The sequence below is a fragment of the Periplaneta americana genome, chromosome 3, assembly GCF_040183065.1.
Source record: "Periplaneta americana isolate PAMFEO1 chromosome 3, P.americana_PAMFEO1_priV1, whole genome shotgun sequence".
In the NCBI taxonomy this organism is placed as follows: Eukaryota; Metazoa; Arthropoda; class Insecta; order Blattodea; family Blattidae; genus Periplaneta; species Periplaneta americana.
In genome coordinates, this window is record NC_091119.1 from 140317440 (window position 1) to 140337411 (window position 19972).

Genomic DNA, 19972 nt, shown 5'->3' on the forward strand with positions numbered 1-19972 from the left:
CTTATAGTAAACCGGGCTCAATGGGAAGCCCCTCCCCCCTCTCCTGCGGATCCTACCAATGACGGGGCAGACGAAAGAGGAGAGTCAACTCCGCGTGATTGGCTGGGAAAGTCCAGCCAGCAATTTCTTTGGGAGAGAACGATATTCGTCATCTTCTCTCTCTTCTTTACTCTCCTCTCTGTGTACTGTCCATAGACCCACGTGGGATGGAAGGCCCTCACAGGGTTAAAAGAAGGTGATGGTGGGGTGGCGGTGGTGGGGGCAGCCGGAGGGGGGAGGGGTGGTGTTAGCAGAGCACCACTTACAAACGTACGACTGTTCGGCCGTACAAAATACTTTGGAAGTTTTATAAATGTTGCGGGTAGCGACTCGAGCAGCAGTTGATGTGCGGCTCTAGACACAGCAGTGGACATACACTGTCAACAGGTATGAGTAAGGTGGACCAAGAGAGCTCGACCGCGTGATGAAGGCTAACCCGCTGGTGTGTGAGTGTTCCTAGAGTGTGTGCTCTCTCAACAGACGTTCCGCTCAACGGACTTGAGTGCTAACATATTTATTTTATTTATTTACCTAATTTATTATATTTAATATAAACCGGGACAGTCGCGTTCATCCGAAAATGAGAACGAGAAGAAGTAGCAGGCAGGCGCGGCGCCTAGCACAGGACGCCGCCAGCTCCGACGACCACGCCTCCGAGGTGACAACCCAGGACGGACACGTGCCCGGCCTGCTGGACCGCGACCAGAGGACGGCGCTGTCAAGGCCCAGGTTCGACGACATGCGGGCGGTGCTGGTGACGGAGCGACACCGTCACGCCTCCCCGCGCTGCGGCTGCACCAGGCCCTCCAGTCAGCACCACCATAAAATCAAGTGGCACCTTCTTCGGAGGACTTTACACAGTAAGTAGGCGGGTGACAACGGCCTTGTCGGCGTCCGAAGACGTGGGAGTGGTACGATTCATTTATTCACAATTCCCTCATGCCGTCGAATGTCTTCATAAACGTTTCTGAGAAATGGTACACATGTATTGTGCTTTATTAACGGCTAAAACACAGAGACGAGGCAACTGATACTTATTTCTGTTGCCGTAGAGCAGGGATGGGCATCGTGCCTCACTTGAGAAATAATGCCTCACTGACCTTCACAGAGCTTATCGCTCTGAGTGACATCACATTCACAGACCCCTTTTCTCCCTCACGCAGCTCCTAGGCGTGGGCAGGTTCTATATCAGTTTCATAAGCAATATCAGTGGTGGCATAATGGCATTATCAAAGCTGCGTGTACGCATTAGAAAACGATTATTTCATGAGAAATGGGAGGAAGAGTTTGTTTTGTTGTTTAAAAGGGGAGAACATACGATGTATGTCATGCTCGAAAATCCTATTAGGCATTAATAAATTTAATATACGACATTAATCCTTATGACATAAAGAAATGCTGAATTAGAAGGTAAGACAAATTAAATGTTATTTTTCGTACTATTCCGAAGAAAATTTATGATCTTAACATTTGCATAGTATACTAAATATGACATTATACCTTAAACACGCTGCATTAAAAGGTACGAGGAATTAAATGTTGTTTGTACTTCTTATTTCCAAAAGAAATTTATAAAAAAATATCAAATGTGCGTAGAAAACGAAATATGATTTTCTGAAATTATTTTAGGTCGAGACCGTGCAAATCTATTAAGTAATCTTGATAAACGCCAGAATATTCAAGAAAATAAACGTAGACAACGTGATGGAATATTATTGGCTAGTTACACTATTTCTCGCCTGTGATTTAAATCAATTCAGCGACGGAGAAACAGTAAAGAGGTTTATGATTAAAGCTGCCGAATTAATTTGCCCAATTTAATAAAAGTTTTCGAGAGCCTCACGTTAACCAAGCGCTTTCCTAATAACTCACCACTGACCGCCTTAGCGATTACGATAAGGTGGCGCAGGTCACAGCAGTTTATATTTCCCATCCCACGCTGCAGTCCGCTCTCCTAGTAAACAAACTATTTCAAATCGAGTGCCTCACGTAACCGAAAATTCTGCCCATGTATGCCGTAGAGGAACGAGAAAAGACATGTTTTTAGCAGACAAGCGTGACATGTCGTATATCCCATATCGTCGTCATTTCGTAGCAGTAAATTCATATTCCTGATATTAGAATTGTTTTAAAACTTGTTTTTTTTTAATAGACATAAAATGTAATGTACATCATTATGCATAATAAGCAAACGGCAACGTAACTGTTATATTTTCACACTAATTATTAATATTAAGACAATTTCTTGACATCACATCGCTTTGCAGCAGTGAATTTGCATCCACTGCATTAGTTAATTTATGTCTGAAAATTCTCGTAACTTGTTAAACAAAGGAATAGCCTATATCTAATTCTATCTATCGACAGTAGACTAACTGTTACATAGAAATAACATTGTATAACAAGCAAAATTCATAAATAACTTGCCAACTTAACGTCTAAGTTCTGAACATATTAAGTTATGAGACAATGGCATATATTACTTTAACAATAATGAATTCATGTCCACGATTTTACAGAATATCTTGATGCTTGACACGCAAAAGTTTATAGTGTGTGTGTTGGGTTACATGCTATCAAAATACGTAAAATAATATTTTTTAGAAAAGAGTTTAATTACAAATATTAAAATAGGCCTATATACCTACCGTATTAGAACTATAGGCCTAGCCTAAATTTTACACAGTAATCACTTTTTAACTAATTCGTGTAGATATGTAGTTCGTGTCTTAAGATTTTTATAGGCCTACTAGCATCAAACAAAAATTTAACAAATTTCTCATATTCATTTTAATTCCTTTCCGCATACTGGGACAGATATGGCACATACCGGTTTTATATTCATATAACTTATAATATAAGCATATAATATTTCAAACTGCATACTGGGACAGATATGGCACACTGTCAATAACTGGATTTGACCATATGTGACATCAGTTGAGAAAGAGAGAACTACTTAAATTATTTGAATATTAAACCAGTGTGTGCAAAACTGTCCAATGCAGTAAGGGGTTAATTCAGGTTCGTATGAAATATCTCAACTTTTGATGTTTTAGAACACTGAAACTGATTTGCGAAATCCACAGCAATGAAACATTTTCTATAAATAGGTAAAATACTTATTATTAGGGCCTATACGGCCTGAACTTTTATGACAAAGCATGAAAGCGTAAATTTAGGCCTAAAATTATTTACAGTGTTTATTATTCCTAGAGTCAGTTTTAGGTACAAATTTCGTAAAATTATCTTGTGTCTTGAGATTCTCAGTAATTCTTGTTAAAGACTATCTTCTAGTTATAAATTTCATCTCTAATATTATCACCAGAAATGTTGGAATTGGTTTGAGCGTGTTTAAGCTGGAAGACCTACAGATAGCGTTCATAAGCTTGCCTGCAAAGAGACAACCGAAGTTCTTATCATAAGACAAAGAAGACATAGACTTCGGAGTTTTAATTAAAGAGGTCGATGTAATTAATTTCATGTAGGCTCCAGGCGTAATTGCTGTAGCTTGATAACAGTGCAATAACATGCAATATCAGAGTCACATGTCGTACCAATATTTCACGGTGATGGACGTAACAGATCTAAACTGTACACAATTCACCTCCTGATCACTAACGTAAGAACTGTTCCGATAGATAACAAGGTGCAAAGGGAATTCCGCTATGTATACAGATTCTGGCTCACGTGCTGGAGCAGTGAGATGTTATTTGCGTGGAGAAGGAGGGGGGGGGGGGGTCCTGGCAGTGGAACAGCGTGGGCTAAGCGCCAGGAATGCGTTCATAACAAAGCGAGTGCGAGCAGATTGTTTACACTCCGATGCAAAGTTAAACAAAGATAACTAGGCAATTACATGGATGTGTAAGGCTCCACAGAAGTTCGGAGTTCGCAATAGCTAATCATACAACCCATGAGCTTGGATTAAACATAAATATCATTCGATACGCGATGTTCATACGGAATAGTAGCACAAAAATTCTAAAGTTATTTATTGTTATTATTAGTCTATTATTATATTGCTATTTTCGAAGAATATGATAAACGAATCGTCGCAGTTCATACCTACACGAGATGAAGTGGATATTTTTTTTAGTCCTATGCTAGAGAACATTTTGTATTAGTAATGCTAAGATAATTCAATTTAACACTAATCCTATAAGTATACTCACATCCACTGACTTAGTTCTAATAGACTTCGAATTTCTGAATTCCTCAGAGAAATGCTAGCATTGAGTTGGATATTAATTTAATATTATCATTAAGCCTATTAAAGATTAATATTTTTCCATTTCCTCTTTCCATAAAGGTCTCGTGTCTTATTTAGACTAGATATAGGCTACAGGGTGAACCATAAGTAATGTCGGTAATTTCAAAGGGTTATTCCTTGAGAACTGGCCACCCTGCTCGATTATCTCCTGGCCTAGTTGCCACATTAGTGGTGCCTTCTTGGTATGACTTGTGAGGTTCAGACCTGTCTTCGGACAGTTGACTAAACGACAACATTTCCTGAGATATTTCAAACAAGACAGTTTAATAAAATTTTGCTCGTTTTTGCTTCCTTTTCGAGAAAAAAAAAATATTTTTAGAAAGGTGCTGAATTAATTCCCAATGTGCTCACTGAATTTAAGAGAGCAGTGTATTATGATAATAAATGATTGGAAGAACTTTAGTTTTGTCCTTTAAATAGGCCTATGCAGAAATTTGATGTGAACAAATGTAACTTTTCATTCTGTAAAGAAATTTTAAATTCTAACATTTGTTCGGATCAAATTTCAGCACATTTAAAGGACAAAACTAAAATCCTTTCAATCACTTATTATCATAATACACTGCGCTCTCAAATTTACTGAGCATATTGGGAATCAAATCAAAGGCTTTCCCAAAACACGCTATGAATGTTTCATATAAAACAATTTTTATCTCGAAAAGGAAGCAAAAACAAGCAAAATTGTATTAGAGACTAAACTTTTTTGTTTGAAGTATCTCAAAGAAGAGCCCCCTGAAATTAATGACATTAATTATGATTAATTTTGTATTTTTTGCTCAGTCTTGGCAATCAGGCTGTCTAGGCCTAAATGTGTTTTGCATAAAGTCTGTCAGTATTGTAATCTTCAAGACTATTGTCATATAGGCCTATTCTGGTTGAAATATATTTTTATCTCCATTGGTATCCGAATTATAACTCAAAAATGGCATTATTCCTTTCTCGTCATTCTTCCTTAAAAACCACATTTTTAAGTAGGCCTAACGATAAACATTGTTAAATTTTCTTGCAGTTCTGACACTTAGATACCCTATTCGTATTTAACTTTTCGATAATTGTGTACAAATGTAGATCTAAAGGCTGTCTTGCGTCATTTTATATGTTACAACTTTCCAGTATATTAAAATATGATTAAATGAGGAAAAATTAATATAGGTTCGAGGTCTAATAAAATGACAGAAATACGTAATAGGCATAATCATCGAGATGCAATAATACATCGGTCAAAATTACTGACCCAGGAAACAGATGCTTTTATACAGTGATTTACGTAATCACAAACTGACTACGAATAAATGTCTAAGTATCTTAATGTTAACGGATAGCCTAAAGTCTTAGCGGCTTTACAAATTAATTCGTTGCTGTGGAGTTGCTGTACAATTGGAAACTTGAGACCTGGCCTATGTGTCACAACATTACAGCACGCGGAGTAAGTGTACCGACCCGATTCGTGGAAATCATCTGCAGTTCTGGCAACTGTCGGATGATTCAGGCTCTGAATAAGGGCGATATTTATGAGATCGGGCTTTGCAATATTTACTAATTGTAATTGTATGGATGGAGACATGAGGCATTAACACGAGCAGAGGTTTACGACGCGCTTTTATTTTACCACGAGGAATCGCGGCAAACTAATCTCATTACAGAAGCAGGAACATGACTCCGGACTTAAAATAAATTGCCGCCACGGTGGTCCAGTGGCTAGAGCGCTGGACTTATAATCCTGTGTACCTGGGTTCGATCCTCGGCGTACGCTCGATTTATAAACTATGTTGGGCAAGCCCGTGGGCCAGGTAACACAGGGGTTTTCTTCGGAAGCTCCGATTCTTCTGCGACAACCCAACAAATCTCCATCATCATCTCACCTCATCGCGGGTCCTATAGCGTAGACCAGCCTCCTAAGGCGCACCCCGGGCAACGACTCTGTCCGGTAAATTGATGTACACAACTGGTTTCATAGGGTGAATGACGAACAGTCGAGTACCCGCCATTAGTTTATAGGTCTATATATACTGAGTGAACACGGTTCTTAGTCGGCCGGCCTGCTATGCGTACGGAGGTGGGGGACTCAAGGCCGCACGAGCCGTGAAACCTGTTCTGCTGTATACTGTTCACGCAGTAGTTTATCATTTGGCAACGGATAAAACTCTCCGTGTCCTATACGTTTTCGAGCTCATAACCTTACGCTACCCGCAGCCTTTAATACGAGCTTTGATCACTGTGTAGGCCTACAATAATTCTACAATGTTACAAAATCGAATGATGTTCCATTTTCTCTTAGAAGCTGGAGGATGGATATTACATGCATCTATAGGAAACATAATTTTCTGTAATCATATACAAATAATGTTTCACAAATGTTACATAAAATGTAGACCTATTGTCCGAACTTCTGATCTGGATTGTAAATAGTTGATTTTTGATGTGCAAATACCCTATATTTATCACATGATCAAAGTGCTTAAAATGCAGTAAAGTTGCTTTTTTTTGGTTAATTGATGATTTCATGGCATATCATACAGTTTAGAAATCACTCCATTAGTGTCTTGTCGACGGTATCTATTGTTAAATTAAGTTGACCTTTTTAAAATTCAGTTAGTTTTCACACAACATCAAGTAAGCAATGATCTGTACTCTCAGCTCTCTGTAACACACGCCTACTTTAGGCACAACGGTTGCATTCAAAGATTTATCTTTTTAAATTAAATCTCAATTTCTTCATAAGGGAGACAAGCTTATCTCAATTTGCACTTTAGAATTCGTTTTATTCCAGGTTTAACATAACACCAAACATTATGAATTAACACTATCGTAACTAGAATTATATAGTTGTATTATTAAGAGTGCTTCTTCCTTTGAGTTCATAAAATGCGTTTATCTATCTGGTACAATAATTTCTCCTTATTCTATGCATCAGCAGTTCCAAATCGGTGGCCCCCGGGCGATATTCACTACTTCTTACACCCCTAACTTAGATTCTTCAATGAACATCGTACTCGTTTCTCTCATAAGACATTTTGGATTCAATTAAATATAAAACAGATGCAAAAATATTTGCTAAATAAGCTTTTCAAAAATATAACTTATGTTGACAAATATACCTATTAGATACTATGTAAACATTTTCAATATTGTAATTAATCCAAAATATAAACAAAGTTTCCCTCAAGCATTTGAGTATTAAATGCGCATTTCTGCCCATTCCAAAACACAAAACAGGAAGAAAAATAGGCTAATTGGGAACTACTGTTATAGGCCTACATAGGCCTATTTAATAATTGATAGTCTCAATATAACTAATCTTAAGTCTGATTAGTGAAATAGGATGTTACTAGTCAGCGATGTATGTAGGTCTAATGAAAGGGGAAAGGAACTGGTCACCATACTCCATTATTTCCCGACTTAGTTGCCTTATTAGTGGCACTTATGAGGTTCCAACCTATCTTCGGACAATTAACTAAGAAAAATACAAAAGAAAAAAATGGTTATAGGCCTACTCAGTTATTAGCCTAAGCAAAAGAGTAAATGATCCAAGGGGTGTTTTTTCCCTTGTTTTTTCTTAGGATTAAATCTATAAGTTAGATAGTTTCCAAATGATGCAAGTTTCTTCGCCTATAATCGTAATATCTCCCATCACGTTCAACATAAAAATTTACCATGTCTGACTGTGAAACAAGCGTACCCGGTGTGAGGGGGCGGCGGTGGTACGATCATCCACTCCTCCTCTTTATCCTTTTTATATTGGCTGCTTTCGCCAGGTGGAGGGCACATTGGAAGGATTGGATGTGCGCAGTGGAAGACTTTTAGAAATGAATAGTGTGGATTTGTAAAAATAAATTTCTAAATTACAGACATCAGCTCAAAGAATTTTGAGTGACCACAAGGGTCCTGAATACAATAAACATGTACAATAATGTGATGTGATACATTAAAGAAAAAAGAAAGCTAATTGTTGAAGGCAAATATAAGTTGATTAATTGAAATAGAGATGATTAACAATAAGTAACAATGTACATAAATGGAAAATTAAATAACAATAATATGAAATAGGTGAATGAAAGTAGAACAAACTAATCTGAAATGGTATCCCCAGAATATGTAAATCATGAAAGTATCACAAGGCTGGGGCCAACACACTTATAAGTGATGAAACAATCTAATATGGCCGTCTCTCGACAATCAGTAACTAATCTATTAAGCATATGTTCATGAACCACTCTCTAAATATATATATATACATTTTAACTATCTGAGTATGAATCTAAACAGAACACCCAGGTAGCACATTAACTTAATACATGGTCCATTCGACCATAGATGTCACTCAATCTAACTAAGCAAACTAAAGGTACATGTAAACTCAATAACAGACAAACTGTACCCAGCATAAGGCATCACATAACTGATCACTATACATTACCCATAGCACATATTGCTCACATAACCTGTGCCATTGCACTAATACAAATCTCTGCACTTTACAAAATGAATACCCAACGGAGAGAGAGAGGGATGGAGACAGATACACGTAATAAGTAAACGGACGATAATTCCAACCTCAACGATCATTTAAATAGCAACAAACTCGACGCATATGATAACAAAATAGCGGCGAAGGAAACCAATAATCAAATGCAGCAGGGATTACACTAAAACCATATGCGAGTTCGTAATCGCTGCCTTATCACTCTAACCGTCTCGGAACATGAACTCACGTTTCAAATCAAATCTCCTTACATAATCCCCAAATACAATTTACCTCAAACACATATATCTCACAAATATATTACTCGATGCAAATACAAAACTTGCCCCCAAGACGTATCACTAGCAAGCGATGTTTCAAACTACGATCCACTAAAATCCCACACACACACGACGCAATTTAACTACTCCACTGATCTATCTCCAGCACGTACAAAGCGCGAATCACGTTGTCTATATCTGCCGCGTACTAAAATGCTAAGTCTTATTAAATGTTTATGTCGCGTACGACAGCCTAAGTCTTGCTAAGAGTATCTGCCGTGTACCGGAACCCAAGTGTCGTTCCGTGTATCTCCGTTAAAAAAGGTAAACTCTCTCCCCCTCTATCCTCGTGAGACGTAATGAACCGGCCAATAGGGTTATTTGGGAAAGAACAAATGAAGGGATTGATAGCGCTATCTATACTGTGACGTGTGAGAGCGCTCTGACGGATGAAGTGACGTACTAGATGAACGGCCGTGGTAGTAGGCACGGCTCACCGGGTTCAAATTCTGGTTAGGACAAGTCACCTAGTTGAGGTTTTTTTCCGGGGTTTTCCCTCAATCCATTAAGAGCAAATGCTGGATAACGGATGAGCTTCATAACACGTTACTTTCCTTCCTCTCTTTCCTCAAAATTCCAACCCTGTGCGCACAAAATAAATTTTTGGCACTCAAAAGTGCCTTTTCGTAAGGATGATGTCCATTGGACAAACACAGATAAATCTGTTCTTTTTAACCGTGAGGTAACCGTATACAGAAGTTTTGCGTGGGTACCTTTCGACTCTGAACCCCGGACTCATTTTACTTCACTTAGACTCTAGATAACCATAGGAGTAATTGATAAAATGTCGTAAAATAAAATACTAAAAAAACTACAGAAGTCTCAAATCAAATTTCGCATTATCTCATAGGATTTTGAACTTATTATTACGAACTGAACTTTGAGAAGGAATAGGCCTATTTACCATCGGATTGTAGTGCATAATATATAGGTCCACAGGGTTACACATTTGGCATCGAAGATTATATTCCTGTAAAACAAAAATGTCCAATCTCTTGACAGAAGACTAATAGGCTACTTTGAATATACGTACTTTGAAATGGTTTATAAATCACAATCGTGTTTTTATTTACTAAAGCGGCCATCTATCTCTGTACCTTTAATAATGTGCAAAGACCTACTCAATTACGTACATAGGCCTAGTTGCAGAGTTAATACAAAGGTCACCAGATATGTAAACACGACGCGTGCGCTGCATTTTGGTCAGGTCTGAGAACAGTTAGCCTACCTTGACATGACTCAGCATTTGTCTGACTGGTGATTTCATGGATGGAGAAAGAGAGAGAGAAGCCTGATATCTCATTGTTTCACAATGAGCGTATACTGCTGTAATAATATGATTCAGGTACAGACAGGGGCTCGTCCTCTATGGAGAAAATTTACCAAACAGTTTGGTGACGCCTGCACTCCACCTCCGGAAATGAATGTAAACTTAACCGAAATAAAGCAGCTGCATTTCTGATCTTATATAGACATCGAAACTACAATGTTACGAGTTATTAAATCGAATTTTGCAAAACTAACGTTTCGATGTTTTCTGGAGTATCTCTTCCTGCTACCTTTCTTTAGAAATTGAAAACGCGTATGTAGGCATATTTATTCACACTGCAAAAGGGTAAACACCCGGTGGCTAACCAATTACACATAATCACAGATAATAATAATAATAATTATTATTATTATTATTTATTTATTTATTTATTGATATTTATGTGCTGGACAACAGCCATAGGCCAATAAAAGTCCAGCACAGTGATATAAATAATGCAATAAAATGAACAACTATGGTACACATTACATAATAGAGATAACAAAATAAAGAGCATAGATTACAATGATTAATTTACAAGAATTAATACTATAATATTTTATGAAAAGGAGTTGATTCATACAAAAGTATTACCAATATGTGTAGAAAGATAGGCTAATGCAGTTAAGACATTGCCATGTTCTAATACTTCTACACATTGAATGGATTGAAATCGCCTACATGTAAGTTAGCATGTTTAATACATCTGGAGACCGGCGAGGAAGATTTAGAATTTCTAATATAGAAGAGTTTGTGATGTCTCATGTCCTTCATAGGAATACGAAGGCTGACACTGTTTAAGAAAGATTGACAATTAGTGTCACCTTTGAGGACCTTACATAATAATAAGTAATCGAGATCATGACGTCTGGCATACAGGCTTCGACATTTAAAGTGCTCGCATTTTTGATCATACAGTAGTCCTATTCAGAGTTATTAGGCAGGACTCGGTAAGAACATAATGAAATAAATTCCCTTTCAATATTTTCCAGTTTTGCCTAATCAGAACTAGTAATAGGGTTCCAAACTACAGATGCATATTCGAGTTTCGATCTCACTAATGTATAGTACAGTATTAAAAGAGAGTCAGGTGTTGAAATAATAATAATAATAATAATAATAATAATAATAATAATAATAATAATAATAATAACCGGGTATGAAAACCTAAATTAAAAGAAGCATTCCAAATAGCCTAGAGAGATCATCCAAAATTGAATGGAGCGTAATTTAAAACACACCTAATTAATTAAAGTAAATCTATTTGTATCTTAATCTTGCCATAACTTTCGGCGTGGCTCAGTCGGTTAAGGCGCTTGCCTGTCGGTCTGAAGTTGCTCTCGGGCGCGGGTTCGATTCCCGCTTAGGCTGATTACCTGGTTTTTTTTCTGAGGTTTTCCCCAGTCGTAAGGTGAATGCCAGGTAATCTATTGCGAATCATCGGCCTCATCTCGCTAAATATCATCTCGCTATCACCAATCTCATCGACGCTAAATAACCTCGTAGTTGATACAGCGTCGTTAAATAACCAACAAAAAAAAAGTTTCATGTCAGCCTAATTTAAGACGTGAAATTAATTATTTACGTCTAAAACTTCATAATAAAATTACATATTCTCGTTCTATTCTTTTTCTGTTTAACCCCCTCCTTTCTGGATCTTAGAAACCAGTGCCTGTAGGGAAAGAATAGAGGGACTCCCTTGGTGAGGGATTAGCTGGACATAAGGATCACCTCCTAAAAACAACACGAACACACAATAAAGCCAACGGACAGAACGCTCGAGGTAGATGGAAAGTAAATTTCACTTTGCGAGTGGGGAAACCCCGAAAAAACCACATTCAGATTGGCCCGCCTCGAAATTTGAACCCGGGCCTCACGAATGCGAGTCCGAGACGATACCGCCTCTATCATCATACTCAGTGTAATTACATATTAACTTAATTACACATCTGATTGTTAAACATATCAAGATATTGCGCCTATACGAATACTATAGAGCTAATCTGCGCCAAACTTACTTTTTCTGCCAATAATATCCGGTGTGCATAGTGCATAGACTACTTTAATCTTTCTCACAATTAAAGTGCTAATTAATGTAGAAATGGCATTATTATTATTATTATTATTATTATTATTATTATTATTATTATTATTATTTTCACTGTGTTAACGTTAAATCATAGTGACATTTTACCTTAACTGGCCAGTTCAGATGTGGTTTTCATCATCTTCTGAATTCTAGTGAATTCCCGCGCAATCTTCTGGCTTTCTGTTATGGTTGATGGGATGTGTTCATGATTGGTAATGTATCGAAAAGGGTGTGTGTTCTGAAATTCAATTGAGAGTTGAGGATGTGTTTTTGTATGTCTTTCAATTTCGTATTGTTCTAGAGTATCAAGTTTATGGCGTTTTGGTTGAACGTATAGGATTTTCATGTCAGTTACTACATTGCTGTAGTTGTGGTTTGGGGTTGTGAAGTGTTCTAGTTGAATTTATATTTATTAAGAGTAGGGTTGACTCAATCAGACCTATACACACAAACCAACCCATTTTGAGACTTCCTAACACTGCTATAAATTTAAAACTTTAAAAAATTTCTTGGTAATTTTTTGACATATCTTGTAACTTATAGTAATTTATAGAGAAAGTGAGGAGACTCGAAAAAACAGGGCCTACTTGTATGTGAAACTACTGCGATTCGAACCTCGGTCTGTGGTTAGAAGCCGTCAACTATGTCTGGGTCAAGCGATTTAAGAATTTCGGAAGACATACAATACGCGTCATGGGGCTGCAAATATTGGACTCGCTGTTGTAGTGGTACAGATTTAGAGAACCACTTCATTCGGTCGAAGAAGAAATCCCCAGCGATGGTCCCCGTTCTAGGAACTGAAAGTGTTGTTCCCCCCTCCCCTGCCGGTTCCCGCGGGTGTCTGGCTCGGCAAGAAGGTGTCTCTCCTCTCGGTCAATAGCTCCCGCGCCGCTCGAAGCCCGTGATTATGGTTGCAATTACCACTCAGTCTCTTGTCACAAGGTTAGTTATGCAAGTTTTCGTGTCGCACTTGCACCGCACAGCAAAGCTAACGAGAGCATCCATGTAGTAGTTAGCAACTCTGCCGGTGGTCATTAGTAGTGCAGCAAATGAACCGCGACGAGCCGATGAAATTCCCACAATACTGTTGAGGATCATCTATCGGTTCGATATGCTACCTGCCGAAGAATGCGCCCCATGCCGAAAACTGGAAAGTTTTTCGTACAAGTTACTATTTGTGTGGAAACTAACAAGTTACTATTTGTGTGGAAACTAACAAATTACAGCACTTTGATTATTGCTTTGACAATGTCGCTAACTAGTCAAGAGTTTGAATATTCTTTTCGGATTAGAACCTCCTATATATTTTGTTCCTTAAATTATTATATTACACATGATGGAACACCGAACGAGGAAAATTTGTAATAGTAATATGCGTTACAAGAGCGGTATGTTGAAGTTTTCATGTTCGAGGAAAAGTTTGAAAAACCGAAACGTAGTTGAGCTTTTTTAATTTCCTAGAATTGAAAGAAAACATACCGCTCGTGTATCGTACATTATTTTGTGCGAAGATCGTTTATTACATACCGGAAAGAGGAATTTCTAATTAGTTGCAATGAAATCTCCATCTCGGTTTCTGTTCAATGACGGCAAATTTGGAAAACAAAAATATTTATCTTCAACATTGTTGCCTTAAAATGTTTTCTGTGTTTACTGTACTCCAGCAGGCCGTGATATACGTCTGTCTTTTTTTCCCCCAGTCTATAAATGCGAACTTAAAACAAACGGTAAGGTTAAGTAATGATTTATTTTTCATTTTACTATTTTAACAATATTATTTATATAACATATTGCAGTAATAACATCGGCATCTGGAATCTTGTTGATGTTTTCACGGCTTCCTTAATGTTACTTGCATCAGGAATCCAGTAACTTTAGTGAAGTTGTAGAGTTTACTTAATTTTTGCAAATATTTAAAAACAATAATTAACAGTGCAATTTAGGTGAAATTGCAGTGGTAAGTTTCCAATTTATAAATATTACTATATTGAACGTCTCTAAAAATAATATGTTAAAAGCCTAAAACAGTAAAATCAATATATCACTTAAGCGGTAAGAAGAGGGAAATTGTTGTGTGTTAGGTTGGGAATACTGAATGTGGAATTTTATACTTTCCGCGGATTGATTTTGTGCGGAAGCCAAGCAAATACACACGATCTCGCACAAAAATATTTGCAGGTTATGTCATGATAGAAGTATACTACTTACATTTTAATAATAATAATAATAATAATAATAATAATAATAATAATAATAGTAATAATAATAATAGTCCACACCTGTGGAGTAACGGTTAGCGTGTCTGGCCGCGAAACCAGGTGGCCAGGGTTCGATTCCCGGTCGGAGCAAGTTAACTGGTTGAGGTTTTTCCGGGGTTTTCCCTCAACCCAATAAGAGCAAATGCTGGGTAACTTTCGGTGCTGGACCCCGGACTCATTTCACCTGCATTATCACCTTCAGCTCATTCAGACGCTAAATAATCTAAGATGTTGATAAAGAGTCGTAAAATAACCTACTAAAAATAATAATATCACGATATTATGCCAGAAGGGCGTATCAACAAAACCGCACCTTTACATTAGAACCATTTAAATACAGAATAATTTTTCTTAAACTTGTCTACATAACAGAGTACATTATTTTTTATCCTTCCTCATGATCATTGTAATTCTTGTTTTTGTTTCAAATTTTTCTAAAATCTTGAGCTACTAATGAAAATTAACAATAGACCTACCTATAAATCGTCGTCGTTCCTGCAATAACTCCTATGTGCAAAATATAAAATCTTTCAGGAGGAAGGAAAAACACATTTATTCATCCTATGGCAACCGTACATAGGAGACTGTGAATTTTTACATTTTCGAAACAAAGATAATTTATAATTACATATAGGAGATTTTATTATTTGCTGTATCACTATTTATTTAATAGAGCAAAAATCTGAAAATCAATGTCACAGAGGAGTTATTGCAGGAACAACGAAGAAATGCTATTTGTTTTTTGTTAATCTCTTATAACAATACGAATTAAAAGTATCGAGGAAACCTAACTGTAGAGAAATAGTTATAACTTATGTGACAAATCATAAGTTACCATTTTCTTGCCGTTTTGCTTTGCATCCGCAACTGTGACATGGTGCAAAATCCAAAAATATCATACCTATCAATAGTACAGTACTAGTACTAGTAGTAGTAGTAGTAGTAGTAGTAGTAGTAGTAGTAGTAGTAGTAGTAGTAGTAGTAGTAGTAGTAGTAATAGTAGTAGTAGTAGTAGTAGTAATAATAATAATAAATAGTAATAGTAATAATTTGATAACATTTACCATGACTATCGGGCCGATGAAATCTAAATGGAAGAAACCAAATTCACAAATGAAAATTCTGTTAAAGAGTAAATTTTTCTCCAGTCATATTTCGCGCATTTCGCAAAAATTTCCTGGGACTGGCGAGTTACAGCCTTGCACTAAAATCTTTGGATCGTTGCCGTCAGATCAATAGGGATAATGAAAATTAATTGGCGCTCCCACCGGCTGACTTCGGGGCCAGTTAATGGGTCCCACCCGACACGATACTGTAAATCGCAGTCCAGGAAATAGTTTGCCGCTTCTCTATAAAACGTTTTCACTGGAAACACTGTCTGGGGATGCTTGTACTTCCGTGTTACACGAATGTATTTATTATGCACTGATCTTACATCACTTCGAGAGAAGCGGCTTCGCTACAGTAAAGTATTCTTGTCATGATATTTCTCGCAGCCAGTTCAAGGCAAAGCAGAGACGATGGAGTCCTTTGCACGGTGACAGAATTATTACTTCTTCGATTAGTGAAGACGTAGGCTATCGTTCTCTTTTTATTGACTTTTCTGTTCATGGCCTTCCGACTCACGTTATGCAGTCAAAACAGAAGGTATAGTTTATTCCTAAAGCTGATACTTCTTCCATCGTTGCCCCGGGATATGTCGTTCTCTAAATCATTAATTATTCTTCGTCGTCATCATCATCATCATCATCGTCATCATCAAGTCTATGTTCAGGGATGGTAGCTTGTAACATTTGCATTTCATTAGGTAAAGTATTGCCTATTCAATTAATATTGAATAAAACCAGTAGGCCTATAGCCTACCTAAATTTGAAGTTACTTTCAACCTGACCATTATACAGTGTGTCCCGAAATCCGATCACACGGGATACATATTGTGAAACCTGGCTGAAAATGGACACAAACATGCAGGTTACAAAACCATCATATCATAATGAATCTGTTGACGTAGGCCTATACACTGTAACTGGGTGTTAATTTAAGCCAAAATTTAATTGTCAAGTGTTCGGTACGAGAAACCATATTTATCCAGAAATACTTAATACTACTTAAATATTTCTATATGAATTCTCAAATTAAAATAATTTAAGAATTGGTTATCAAAACATGCAGGATAAATATTTGAGTTCATTTTAATTGTTAGAAACTGAACATATTTGCCTCATTGTGAGAAATTGTACCTGTAATATGTTATTTAGGGGGTTGGAAATGTTTTATTGGTATAGCGTCCTCATTTTTACGTTTCAAGATATGCTAACCCTACTCCTAGCACAAGTTTTAAGTAGTCTACATGATCCACAAATTTGTATACGGTACGTCTGATTGTCTATATTTAGAAAAACAGTAAGCTTATCGTCGCGGCCCTGTAAGGCCCGTGTAGCGTGGGTCGTATAAATGAACCTAAAAGGAAAAGGTTACACCAAGGTAAAGAAAGAAGAAGTAAGCTTATCTATTTTTAGAAAGGCGTCTTGAGAAATAAGAAAGAAAATATGAACTTGTTCAAGACATAACTTTCAGGTTTTTTGTGCCTTTATATATTATTTCAAAAAGTTAATAATATATTTAAAAATTATATACTGTATTTAGTTAACCATACTTTATTGAGCATCTAAGTTAAGAAAAAATTCATCTTGATGGCTTTAAATTGTAGAACCCATTAAATTTTGAATATGTAGAAAAGTGCTACAAATGAACTGTCCAAAAATCGCTTTCAAAGTACCTACAACGAAGTATTTAAGTGCGCAGCCATTTAAATATGGCGTCATTACTGACAGTTCCAATTGCGGAACGGTTCTGGAATTTTGGTGACAAAATATTTAGGGTCTGGAAATCCATTTTCAGTTTCTCCCTTCGAAATTCTCTAAAATGCAGTGGAACAGCGAAACTCGGGGTGAGACAAGTGGCCAGCAAGCTTGGAACTCACATATTCAGTTTTTTCAGCCCCAAACTCCCTTGCTAGGACGCGTTTTCGCGTACTTTTTGAATGTTTCTCTTCCAATTTCCCCGTTGACGTTGACGAATCTGTAGAATTATTTTTGCGGTACATTGAAAAATTGATTTTGACCAGAAATAGTCGAAATTTTACCCGTCTGTTCCTTAATGAAATCAGTCACTCCAAACTATAAGACTTTAATACTTCACATTAGTTCGGATTTGCCGGGTCTGTACACATTATTATCCCCTAAATGTGTTAGAGTTCGTCGCATTTATTGTCATAGTGTTTATCTGCCAAAGTCTCATGGGCCTAATGCCTTAATCCTTTCGTTCAATGACTGCTGACCAAGGGTCAGGTAGGTATAAATTCCCTCCCCTCCGCTGGGCGGCAGGTAAACCAAACCGTTGCTGTTCCTTCAACCCACACCCCGCACACACCCCCGTGAACTGCATTGCTTAGTCACCACACTTGATCTCAAGCCTATTAGACTGCGTATTAGAATTCTGAGTTTCTATCGACCTCAAAAACACAGCGCAGTTAAACAAAAGCAAATCGGCAGCCGTAATAGCGGATGTGGAAATGTGCCACCGCACTCATCCTGTCTTTGTAGCTACACACGATAAAGGTATGAATACAACGTTACTTGAATATTTATTTTGCCCGCAATTTTATCAGAGACCGGCTTCTAACCTAGCGCGAGTCATCTTGGAGGAAGGGAAAATGCATGCATTAAAATTAAAATATTTTATGCTGTTGGTATGTTCATTAAATTAAGTCTAGTTGAGGTTTAGTTCCTTATTGCATTAAGCAGGGCTATGCAAAGTTGAGATTACAAACAATTTGTTTTTTAAAATTTCACAGGAAAGAATACTTTAGGACTTTTGGTACTGAAAGTGCTTTCTTTTATAGTTCGCCTGTCTGTTAATTTAGGCCTACAAAAGATATTTCTGAACCCTTTCATTGATATTATATTCAGTATATAAAAATCGTTTAATCTTGGATTAATGCATGTTAAATTAAGTTTTTCTTGTTATTTTTTAGTTGGTTATTTAACGACGCTGTATCAACTGCTAGGTTATTTAGCGTCGATGAGATTGGTGACAGTGAGATGGTATTTGGCGAGATGATGCCGAGGATTCGCCATAGATTACCTGGCATTCACCTTACGGTTGGGGAAAGCCTCGGAAAAATCCCAAGCGGGGATCGAACGCGCGCCCGAGCGCAACTTCAGACTGGTAGGCAAGCGCCTTAACCGACTGAGCCACGTCGCTGGCTCTTTTCTTGTTATATAAAGTAATGAAAAAATTAGTGCTGCAAAAATAGATTTCAAGTCTTCACCGGCACTAGCATTTTCAGCATCCCTGGTAGGCCTACTAATAGAATGTTTTTTGGGGAGCATTTCTTCTGTTTGTATAGACCTAAGAGTGAATTTTCCCAGATTGAATTTTTGGTTATATTTAGTATGTATAGGCGTTACTTAAGTCACTTTATTTCGAATTTCTGCTTAATAAAGTTTCCTAATAAGTTTATTTTCTCTTTTCGTTAAGATCTAGAAGAAGATAATGCGTTTGCTGCATAAAAATCCATTTCAAGAAAATAATGAACCTTCACAATATCTGACGAAATAAACTGGGAAGCGATTTGCTCGGAAATGGCGCAGATGATTTTCTTGTGGCTTACTTCGCTTCCAAAGAGAATTGATTAGCCTATAAAGATAAAACTATGAATTTAAACTAATATGTACAGTCCCTACATATTAATACAAAATAGGCCCACAGTGTTGCTTAGGATTAAAACACCCCATGACTGTAAGCCTATAAAGTCTCAAAATTATCCAACAAAAAATGAAAGGAACATGATAATTAGGCTTATATATAATTAATTATGTCGTTCGTCGCTGTGGTTTAGTGGATCGCGCGTGTACTTCTAAACTAAACGGTTCTTGGTTCGGTTCCTCGCATGAGCGGATATTTATATTTATCCCACGCAATTGACTGTTTGTTTCTTGATTGTACTTGTACTGTGATTTCTCCTTGGTAGCCCTATATCGTGCTGATCACACGATCAGGGAGATACGTAATGAAATAGAAAGTTTGGTGTTTGTTCAAAGACATATCCCCTCCTACGTCGCATTGGCTTGTTAAGTCCGTGCAACAGGAGGAGGTAAGGATACAATAATAGCTACATTGTTATGATGATGATGATAATA

At 37.2% G+C, this 19972-nt stretch overlaps 1 protein-coding gene across 1 annotated transcript in view; it reads left to right on the forward strand.

Annotated features, from left to right (window-relative positions):
• The first annotated feature begins 348 nt into the window (after positions 1–348).
• Positions 349–19972, forward strand: part of LOC138696565 (uncharacterized) — a 134751-nt gene continuing 115127 nt past the window's right edge. Inside the window, exon 1 of the mRNA XM_069821691.1 lies at positions 349–899. Within this exon, the coding sequence (XP_069677792.1) occupies positions 620–899 (280 nt within the window). The 5' untranslated portion in view covers positions 349–619. The remainder of the gene's footprint in view (positions 900–19972) is intronic.